The sequence below is a fragment of the Dipodomys ordii genome, unplaced genomic scaffold (genome assembly GCF_000151885.1).
Source record: "Dipodomys ordii isolate 6190 unplaced genomic scaffold, Dord_2.0 Scaffold413, whole genome shotgun sequence".
Classification (NCBI taxonomy): domain Eukaryota; kingdom Metazoa; phylum Chordata; class Mammalia; order Rodentia; family Heteromyidae; genus Dipodomys; species Dipodomys ordii.
Window position 1 is genome coordinate 22,317 of NW_012267629.1, and position 12,045 is coordinate 34,361.

The 12,045-nt window shown below is 36.9% G+C and overlaps 1 protein-coding gene across 1 annotated transcript in view; it reads right to left on the reverse strand.

The window, feature by feature from the left end:
* LOC106001785 (vomeronasal type-2 receptor 116-like) overlaps positions 1-12,045 on the reverse strand; it is a gene marked incomplete at its 3' end in the record, with an annotated part of 28,646 nt that overhangs the window by 15,777 nt on the left and 824 nt on the right. The window contains exon 3 of the mRNA XM_013036763.1: positions 1,073-1,348. Coding sequence (XP_012892217.1) covers positions 1,073-1,348 — 276 coding nt within the window. The remainder of the gene's footprint in view (positions 1-1,072; positions 1,349-12,045) is intronic.

Genomic DNA, 12,045 nt, shown 5'->3' on the forward strand with positions numbered 1-12,045 from the left:
TGTTCACTCAGCACAGGATCTAAAGGTCCAAAAGTAATCTAAAGGGAAATAAAATTGGAGAGTCTGTAAGAGTATTGCCATCCTTCACAATCTTAGTCTGTATATTAAGGAAGAGGTTTAAATGATGGAAGGAGATGTTTTCTTTCCTTTTTTGTTTTGGAAACCAAATTTTAAATTTGATTTCCCATCTGTATCAACCATACCCATTTCCAGGCTTTATTTTACATACATAGTTGAACATTACAACTTTATTTTCCATCAGTCCTCTGTTCATTCCTCTATTACCCACATCATTCCCTTTATACTTCTACTATTATCAGGAAACACATGTTTCAGCTTCCTCCTGTTCATTTGGTCAGAGCAATTACATCATGGGAATCCATCATTCCATACATCATCCTTCAGTGTATACATACTGTGGCTATCTATGGGATTTCATATTTATTTCATATTTCATGCTTATATTTTAAATCTAACTTCAACATATTAGAGAAAACCTGATAATTTTTTCATTCTGCTCCTGATTTCATTCACAAAATATCTTCACTTTTTGTTTTACAGAAACTAGGCCTTGAACTCAGGCCCTGACCCATGTCCCTGCTCAACCCTAGATTCTATAACTTGGTGCCACACGTCCATTTCCAGCTCTTTTCTAGTTAATTAGAGATAAGTCTCATGCACTTTCCTGCTGAGGGGCATGTAAAAACACAATATTCAGATCTTATCACTTTCCATAGCTAGGATTACAGATGTGAGCCATCAGCAAACAGATAATTTCACCTGTTTGTTTAGGTTTAACTTCTTTCAATTTTCACTTTTTAAAAGTCATTTCCTACTTTCTGATTGCTTTCTATACAATTATTCAACAGGCTTTCAGTCCCTGGCAATTTCCCTGTCTGGTCCAACTTCTCCATCCTCTCTTAACCCATGGGAACATGGATACCCAGCTATTTTTGTATATTTAACCTTTGATATTATAAAACTTTATAGATTTTGATAACTTATCTCTTATTATCACTTGAAAAAGCACAAAGTAGCCATCTTTCCACATCTGCTTCCCTACCATTCTCACCTGTGGAAACCTGTAGATTTCCAGCAATGTCCCAATCTGGGCTGATGTTATTGCTGATATTCCTGTGAGTACTGCTACAGAATTACTTTCTCTCATGCAGGTGTAATTAGGGATCTTGTACTGTCCAGAAAGCCAGACAAAGGGATTCTCAAGTGTTGACCAAGCTTTGAAATCCACATTATAGATATCAAATCCCAGAGTTATGTTATGTAAAAGATTGGGGTTCTTGTTGATTTCTTCAATGGCAAAAGCCAAGGCCAGAACAAACTGGTAGTTCTTGAAGACAAATCTGCACCATAGATACGAAAAATTCATCAGAAGTAATTGCAACTTTATCTGCATGTCAATGCAATAACTTTGATGAGTTTAATGTTTGTGTCTTTAAAACATAAATGTGTTAACAAAAATTACCCTCTTTGGCATGGAATGGTAATGTGGTGTCCACATGAATTCTCAGAAACTATGATTTTTCTCTTTTATATGCAATATACCAAAAAGTTTGGTCTTCATTAAACACGGAATAGGCTATCATGAGACACAAAATATTTTTTACCTCGATCTTAGAAAAACTAGCTCCATATGTGTGACAAATCTTTGTTTTTCAGCCACCTAGTATGTTACATGGTTATGTGTCCGGTTATAGGTTCATTTGAGGAGGATCCTACAGCTCTCTTCAGAAACCCATCACTTTGAACAGCTCTTTCTGAGATAGCTACCAGAACAAAAACTCAAAATATCAGGAGAGAGGCTTTAGTTATAATTTATGCAACAGAGTAAATAAGATGCTTTAAAATGCAACAGAAAGTAGTTTCCCATATGAAGTTTCACTTCACTAAACTTCAAGAAACTAACCGTGAAGAAAGGAACTTCCAACTACAGGATGGAGAGAAAATTGTCATAAAGACTTGTGCTAAAATATCTGTCCCACAATTCCCACGGTGACATGGTAAAATGCAGTTGTGGGAAATGTTTTGATGATCACTACTCTCTTTCCAAAATATGTACATCGAGATGTTGAAAAAGAAAGGATACAGAAAGTAAAGAGGATTAAAGTCTCTATTCTCTCTCTGTCTCTTTGTCTCTCTCTGTGTGTGGGGGGGGTGTCTGTCTGTCTCTGTCATATACACAAGTAGACAACATAATGAAACTCAATGCACACTATTTTTAAAAAAGGAATGATAGAGGGGGAATTGTAATACTAATGAGGGACTGAACTTGTCCAGCATTTCCTATATGCATGTGTGGAATTGTCACAATAGAAAAGTTTTATATCAGTGATGTATGCTAATCCCAAATAAAGTTTCAAAATTGGCTTACTTCACTTAATAGAATTTTCCCAAATCTTTCCATTTCCTTATGAATGGTATAATATCATTCTGATGGATGACTAGAATTTGTATATATTTCACATTTTCTTGATAGGTTCATCAACAGAGAGACATGTGCTTTGATTCTTTATCTTGGCTATGGTAAACAATGATGCAATGAACATGTTTGTGCTGCTGGCTTTTGGTTTTTGGTCCATTGCATAAGTGCCCAGCAGTGGGATTGCTGGGTCATAGTGAAGCTCTATGTTTAATCTTTTAAGGAACCTCCATACTGCTTTCCAGCGTGTTGAACAAGTTTACATTCCCCCCAGCAATGTAACAGAGTGTCATTTTGGCCACATCCTGCCAGCCTTAGTTATTTTAAGTTTTCCTGTAATGGCAAATCTAACTGGAGTGAGGTTGTTTTGATTTGCATTTCTTTTATAACTAGAGATGTTGACACTTATTTATGTTTCTATTGTCCATTCTTACTTCTTCCTCTGAGAAGTCCCTCTTTAACTCTTTAGCCAATTTATTGATTGGGCTGTTGAGTTTCGATAAGTTTGGTTTTGGGAGGTTAGTTTTTGGAGCTCTAAGTATATTTTAGCTATGAGGTCCTTGTCTGATACATAGCTACATACATAAAGATTTCCCTCATTCTGTGGGCTTTCTGTTTACTGGCTAGCTATGTTCTGACAAGTGAAATATACAGGAGTATAGAGAAGATTCTCAAGTCTGCAGTGGGAAAAACAGGTAAGTATACCACTATTTCCTTAATACTTGACTTATCAGTAGAATTCACAAAGGACAGAAGAACATGGAATGATGTCTATATAATTCTAAATGTAAAAAATATAAATTATTCACAAAGTATAAGGCATCTAGCAAAGATGTTCTGTACAAGTTAAGGACAGGTAAGGATGTTCCCAGACCTGCAAAATTAAGAGAATATACCTCTAGCAGATACTCTAGAAGATATGTCAAAGGAAATTATTCTAATGAAAATCATTATTATGAAAAATATATAGGAATATCAAACTTACTGGTCAGGATAACTATACAAACAAGATGAGAATGTTCCAAAATATAAATGTGCTAGCTAAATCATATACATATTTCTTAGAAGATGAACAATGTTAACATATTTCCAATAATTAATATATAAAAATGTTAAATCAAATATACAGCACTTAAAATGATAAGGACAACAATGCAGTAAGTTTTCATTTGTGCATATTTACTAGTTTAATTATATGAAGAAATTTCACTATGACATTTCTTTACATTCACTTAATTTTAATCATAGTCTGCCTTCTTTCTTGTGGAGACATTTCTTTCTTGTTCTTTTGTTTGCTTCTCATCCTCATCATGGATAGTGCTTTCACTGCAAAATACTTTGCTGTAATCAAGTATAATTTAAGCCTTCTATTAACCACAGATTAAAGCCCATAATAGACAAAGAAAAATAATAACCAAAAAATCAAAGGACAGAGATCATGTAGTAGGGCACCTGCCAGTGAGTGAAAGTATCAAATACAAAGTTTGAATCCCAATCTTAAACAAAAACTCACTTATTAACCACTGAGTCTGCAAGAGAGAAAACATAGAAGAATCATCAGTGAAACTATAGCACACATTACATAATGGAACTAATAAATCATTTGTCAACAATGACTAGGATCAAAACTGCATAAAATTCTCAATGTAAAAGATATGGGACTGAAACCAAGCACCTGTGGCTTATGCCTATAATCCTAGCTGCTCAAGAGGCTGAATTATGAGAATCATGATTCCAAACCAGCCTGGGCAGAAAAAGTCTATGAAACTTATCTCCAGTTAAGCACAAAAATCTAGAAGTGGATTTGTGGCTCAAGTGGTAGGGCACTAGCCTTGAGCATAAGAGCTCTGGAACCACACCCAGGCTGTGATTTCAAACCCTAGTACCAACACACACCAAACTCTATGTTGCCTCCAAAGGCCCCACTTCACCTTCAAAAGCTCCCATACACTGCAAGGTATGGAGGGGAGGCCCTGTGCAAGTGGAAACTAAAAGAAAGCAGGAGTATCCTTAATACAACATGTCAAATAGACTTTCAACACAATGAAAAGTGAGAAGGATTACAGTACAATGACAAAAGAATAAAATCAGCAAAATGGCATAGCAATTTTAAATGCATATTTACTCATTATCCAAACACTTCACTATCTGAAGGAAGTGTTAGGAGAAAGGAGAGACAGTCCCTAGTATAATCATTGCTAAAGAGTATCTGGAGAGACAAAGTGAACAAGGATTGATCTGAGAGAGGTTTTACTCTAGATCAAGTGAGCCTCACACCTGTAAAAATTTCACCCAATTTCTGAAAAGACCATCTCTTCATCACACATTGAACATTTCCCAGAGAGATCAAGGAAGATGACCCAAAAGCACCCTCTAAATACTGAAATTTTCTTTACTATACACTGTGACTATGGTGTAGTAAAACTAGACAGTAATAGTAAAAGTGTGAAAATATGCATATAAAAATTTAAAAGAATGATTTTAAGCCACAAATGGGTCATGTCAAATTCAAGAAATTGAAAATGAAAACAGACTACCAAAATCTCTTTTTCTTTTTCTTTTTCCTTTTTTTTTGGTGGGGTGGGTCTTGTCATGGGTCCTGAACTCTGGGTCTGGGCACTGTTCCTCAGCTCTTCAGCTCAAGGCTAGCACTCCACCACTTGGCCCACAGCACCACTTCCAGCTTTTTTTCTTTTCTGCTTATGTGGTGCTGAGGAATCAAACCCAGGGCCCCATGCATGCAAGGCAAGCGCTCTACCACTGAGCCATCATTCCAGCCCCTCTTTTTCTTTTTCTTTCTTTCCATTTTTTCTGGTCTTAGGACTTGAACCTTGGGCTTGGGTACATTCTCTTAGCTTTGTTGCTCAAGACTAGTGCTCTTGAGCCATAGCATCATTACTGGCTTTCGGCAGACTCATTGGAGGCAAGAGTCTCATGGGCTTTACTGCCCTAACTGACTTCAAACTGTGATCTTCAGATCTCAGCCTCCTGAATAGTTAGGAATATAGGCATGACTCTCCAGCACCCAGATAGAAAAGCCATTTTAGATAGTGGCACTAGGCAGTCCCTAGGCTGGGAGAAAACAGGACTCCTTTAGTCTTCTCTGTGCTGCCAAATTTGTGTATTGAACTACCAGACAGTCCCTTGATTCTTTGAAATGATGTCTGAGTGACATACATATTAAGATAGCTTTCTGATCAAGAGTGAGAGCAGGAGATTGAATTTCCCTTCAACTAAATCCTAGCATTTTAGGAAACATCTCAGTCTGCTAAACAGTGATACAGTTAATAACTGTTTAGTTTAACCTTCCAAAGTTACTGTGTGGATTACTCTGTGAAGGTGAGATGTTTTCCTTGATATGGTTTAAGAGGACATTTATTGGCCTTTGTCCTTAATTCCTGGCACAAGGCTCCTAACCTTATGGTACTTTTCAAGTGATAAAGGTGACAGAAGCCCTTTTGCCAGTTCTGGGGCTTGAACTAAGGGCCTCGACACTGTCCCTGAGCCTATTTGTGCTCAAAGCCACCACTCTACCTCTTGAGTTGAAGTCTACTTCTGGCTTTTTCTGAATAATTTATTTGGAGATAAGAGTCTCACAGATTTTACTGCCCAGGCTGTCTCCAAACCATGATCCTCAGCTCTCAGCCTCTTGAATAGCTAGGATTACAGACACCTGGCTTACTCCTTTTGTTCTAGTGTTTCAACTCTTAGCAGGTCCCTATATGACTTTAGTTAGACCATGCTTTGATCAGAAGTTTGGAACTGTTAGCCCTAACTTCTTGACTTACAAGGCAGAGGGGATGGATATTACATTCTATTGCCAATTGCCAGCAATTTACTTAATCATGCCTACATCATAAAATTTCCCTAAAACTTCTAAGCCAAGATATGTTAGTGGAGTCTCTGAGAAAAGTCAACACACATAGGTTCTTGGAGCTCAGAATCTCCCACCATACTCTGCCCCTCCCCCTCTCCTATTTGGCTGTTCCAATAATTGTCGGTAAGTAAGAAACATATACCAACCTATCTCTCTTCCTTTCTTCTTCCTTCTCTCTTTTTCTCTTCCATCCCTAACTCCCTCCTTATCTTTCTTCTTTCTCTTCTTCCTTTCCTTCCTCTGTCCCTATCTCCCTCCTCTTCCCCTTCTTGCTTCTTCACACTTCAGCCTCCTCCTTTCCAATTCGCCCTCTCTCCTATTCCATTACCCTTTATTGGCAGTACTAGGAGTAGAATTCAATGCCTCATTCTTGCTAGGCAAATACTCTATGACTTGAACCATGAACCCCACCACCAGCTCTCTTCTCCCTTTAGGCACTTTTCTGAGAGAGTCTTGTATTTTTGCCTAAGAGTAGCCTCAAAGAACAATCCTATGTATGCCTTCAGTATGTCTGAGACCACAAATGAATGCCAACATGCCTTACTTATTACTTCAGATCAAGTTTCACTAACATTTTGCCTTGGCTGTCCTTAAATTACAATCTTCATGATTACAGTATTTGAGATTACAGGCATAGTCACCGGGTTAAGTCCTGATTTTTGTTCTTTTTAATAACCCTATGACAGGAAGTTAAGTGCTTTCTGATTTCTATGTGTTATTCTAGTGAATTTTTCATCCTGATGGACGGCTTGCGGAAAGTTTCAGATTGACAGTGGTGTCTTGTAGTACAAGCCCTTATCCTTCAGAGTCTGGGCTACCTGTGAGTGGTGTCAGAATTGGACTGAGTTGTGAAATAGATTGGTATGCATCTATTCACTCTTTCCCCCTTCAATACTTAGGACTGAACTCTGGGCCTAGAAAAGTGTTCTACCCATGTCTCCAGTCCTATTGCATTTAATTTATTTTTCAAAGAAAGTCTCACACTTTTTCAGGGCCCTTTCTTGGACTGTGATCCTCTGCCTTCTGAATTACATATGTTCGCTATCATTTCCAGCCCCTACTCACTTATGCCCAACATCATCCTATTCCATAATGAAGACAAGAATTGCAAGTCATAAGCATTGAGACCACTATAAGGTAAAAAAAATGAGAATAATTAAACACCTTGTTCTTTGAAAGTGATAAGAAGTGGAATAAAAATACAATGCACCCAAAATAGAGGAAACAGGCAGTAAGAGGACAAAAATAGAAAACTAGAAAATGTTACAGCAGCAGAGGTAGATACACTTAATTGAAAGAGAAGCTATTATGGGATGGTGGTCTATGCTGATGGGACTAGAAATGAGAGAATATGGAAGCCAAGCAGACATGCACCTGTGTTGCTATAGATAACCTTGGAACAGAGGAGAGCTAGCATAAGTGAGTAATGGAGTGACAAAGAGAACATATTTGCTCCATCCACCTGTGTTGCTATAGATAACCTTGGAGCAGAGGAGAGCTAGCATAAGTGAGTAATGGAGTGACAAAGAGAACATATCAAAGAAGTGCTGGGTTACAGAAACATGACATGATGAATTAAGCCACACATCATTTATATTTCCAATGAGTTACAGGTATCGATTGCCTATTGCTACTATAAGAAGTTATTGTACACATAGTGGCTTTAAACAACCCAAATCTATTCACTTAAACTTTCCTTCTGGAGTCTTCAGGGGAGAATCTGTTCCCAGGACAACTCCATCTCAGAAACTACTTCACATGCTTTAGTTTGTGGTCCCTTTTGTCATTGTCAAAGCCAGCAGAACATTCTTTGAGGCAATTCCATCTCCTAGGCATCATCTCAGTGTCTTTAACATCATCATAGATGAAGAGTCCTCTGCTGTTAGGATGCCATATTCACAATGTCTTTAGGTGTGGATGTCTTTGCCTTTGGAAGGTCTTTATTCAACCACATTAAAGTGGATAAAATTAGGCTATGGATACAATTTAGTGGTTAAAATATTTACCTAGCATGTGTGAGGTCTTGAACTCAAACTTTAGCACATCTCCTTTACAAAACAAAAACTCTAAAACTAAACTGTTGAAATTATTTAATAATTTATCCAAATGAGTTCAGTGCAAAATCAATGTGTTAAATTCCTAGGTAAATTTGTAAGTACATTACATACTAAATCTATAGAATCTATACTTAGTATTGATACTATATATAAGATCTACCTGTCTATATAGTATGCATATATTATACAATATCTATATATAAGTCTCTATAAAGATGTATATAAATACCTATATATAGATAGATACTATATGTGTATCGTGCCTATGGTATGTTATAGAAATATAGAGTATTTATATCAATACTGTGGTATCCACATAGATATAGCATACATATATATATATATATAGTATAACATAGCTCTATATTATATGGAGAGATATACTATGGACATTCTATATATAGTATAGATAGATAGCACATATGAATATCTAGTATGTACTATATAGAGAGATCCATAATATGTATATGTGTAGATATACTATATATTCTATATAGATATTATATAAAGATATCTGTAGCATAGATATGTATATCTATATAGCATATATAGATATCTACATACAGTATCTATAACTTATAGATACTATGTCTGTGTCTATGTACTATAGCACACTTATACACGTCTCCCAAACATGTCTTCCATCAGGTAACTTGTGGGACACAGTCAAAAGTGGTGGAAGAACTGGATAGTAGACATACAATACCATCAGCTACAGTTGCTAACATGGAGACTTTCCTCATTTTTTGTAGGAAAAATATATGATTCATGTTTTGGAGAAGGGAGTGACATTTCTCCCGAAAAGTTAGGAGATCTTGATTTGAGAGAGGTCCGGCTAGAGGCTGAGAGTTGTATTGGCTTTATGAAAGATGGATGAGCTGATGGTGGTGGATGAGAACAAATTCCTGGAAACATCAATGTTGAGAGACCAACTGAGGAAAGAATGTATAAGGAGGGGTAGAGGGAAAGAAAGGGCATGTTTAAATCTAGAGGAAAGGAAAATGTAGTGCAAGTGGGAGGAGGGAAGTTAATGCCAATAGTATTTCTTACTCTTCTTATTTAGAACTCAGGACTTGATTTGCTCAGCTTACTTATTTGGTGGGTATTCAACCACCTGAGCCAAACCTCCAGCCAAGCTTTTTTCTGTATAATTGATAGTGAAGTCTTGTTGACTTTTTTAAAACTTCAACTGACTTTGAACTTCAATTACAAATTACTTCAATTACAAATTACTAAGCCAGGCACCAGTAGCTCACCCCTGTAAAATTCTTGCTACTCAAGACACAGATCTGAGGATCACAGTTCAAAGCTAGCCAGGGCAAGAAAGTCTGTGAGTCTCTTATATCCAATAAACCACTAGAAAACCCAAAGTGGTGCTGTGGCTCAAGTGGTAGAGTGCTTGCCTTGAGCTGAAGAGCTGAGGGACAGTGCCAGGCCCAGGGTTCAAGCCCCACCACCATTGACAAAAAAAATTACAAATTACTAGTACAGAGTTCTGTTCTAGCACCAGAGAACAGACTGGCAATCCATAGGTACATGCATATTTATATTCTCATATGTTGCCTTCATCTGATCCTTTCCAAATATTACAATATTGTACCTATACTTTCGTTTGTTTATTACTGGTCCTGAGGCTTGAACTCAGGGCCTGTGTGCTGTTCCTGACCTTTTTGCTCAAGGTTAGTACTCTACCACTTGAGTCATAGGTTCACTTCCAGCTTTTTGCTGGTTAATTGGAGATAAGACCCTCAGAGAGTTTCCTGCCTGGAAAGATTTGAACTTCAGTCATCAGATTTCAGCCTTCTGAGTAGCTACGATTACATGTGTGAGCCACAAACACTTGAAATTTAAAGAATATGAAATGACCCCTCTGGTTTTTGTATTCCATTACTTCAAATGATACTCTTGTTGGTGGAGACATTTGCTTAGATTTGTCACAAACAAATCTGATAGCCAAAGAAAGATGTTACTTTCAAACTTTTTGCATAACTGACTCTAGCCAGAATTTAATTTTTAAAAGGTGACAAAACAAACATACCTAAAATGATATTAATATTGCAACAGTAGACAGCTGTTCTTCATATTTTAACTTTATTCAAGTTTAGGAATAAAGAAAAACTCTGTAGAATTAAAAGTTTCTCAAAACTCAAACAGAAATGTAGTATCAACAGATAGTTCATTTCTCATTTTTCTTATAAATATAGTCATGACTTGGGCATTGGTACTAAGTACAATTTTTGAGAAAAGAAGCCAGTCTGCACATCTTTAAGTTTTATTTTCTGATTTATTTACATCAACAATAGCCTATAAGTAGAAATGCAAAATGCTATTTTCTCAGTTCTATAAATTATTCTGTTAAGATTAATTTAAACAGACATATAAACATACAAGCCCACTCTTTTAAAAAATGGACACTTTCAATCTAAGAGTTCTTTTATTTTTTCAAGTCAATGGCCATTTCTTCAAAAATTCTCTAGAAATGTTTTGTTCTTCTGAGAGAACACATGGAGAACCATGTGGGAGGAGTAAAGATGGCAGTTTCCACTAAATAATTTCAAGAGTGCACAGTGATACCATGTTTATTCTCCCCACAGTCTTTCAAGCTAAGCTTGACCAAGATAAAGCTTTTTTTTCTTTTTTTCTTTTGTGCCAGTAGTGGGTCTTAAACTCAGGGCCTGGAAAATGTTCCTTAGCTTTTTCACTCAAAGCTAGGATGCTACCACTTGAGCCACATCTCCACTTCTGGCTTTGGGGTGGTCAAAACTGAAGATAATAGCCTCACAGACTTTCCTGCCTGGGCTTGTTTTGAAATAGGATCCTCAGATCTCAACCTTCTGAATAGCTAAGGATATAGACATGAACCACCATGTCCAGTGAGGCCAGGGGTTATTAACTCAGTTTAGTTTTGATTTCATGGTTAGGGAAGTGGCATGGCTTCTGGAAACTAGTAGTTTCTAAGAGTACAGCACAGATTACCTCTTTCTGTCTCCCATCCAAAGAATTTTTTGCTCCATATGTCAATAGTGTCAAAGTTGAGGAGGCCACATTTTAACCTCCCCATTCAAAAGAGAAGAAAGTATGTCCCTAAGTAAGAGGGAAGGGAAAGAGCAACAAGAGAAGGATGTGACTAGGGTCCACTTCATATGAAGACAAGGATTCATTATTTTGTTGTTTCAAGTAAATGTAGCAAACACTGGATCCCATGGACATTCTTCGCAGCCATATAAAGGCCATTTTCTTTTTATGGGTGTTCACAATTAAGTATCTCCTGGGATCGTGTGGTCAATTAGAGTTTACAGTCAATTCTACCTACAACCTTCCCCTTGGACCAACCACATAGGAGGCAAACTGAGTCCGAGGTTAAGTTGATTTCATTTCAGAGAAATTGATCCCAGAGAAAGAAGTGAAAATATTATAGACAAGTGTTCTAGAGGGAGAATGGTTTGATCAAGCCCTTAACTTAAATTATCTTTGTAAGAGGAAAACACAATACACAAATCATAGACTTCTGTGTCTGCTAAACTTTGCCCAGTAGTACTGCCTATGGGGTTTCTTCACTTGAGCAAATTACTTGTTCTTTTTGAGCTGTGTATTCATTAGTAAAATTGAATCAAAAGATATAACTTGCAAGTTGTTATAAAGACTAAATAAAAATGTATATAAATCTTAAGAAC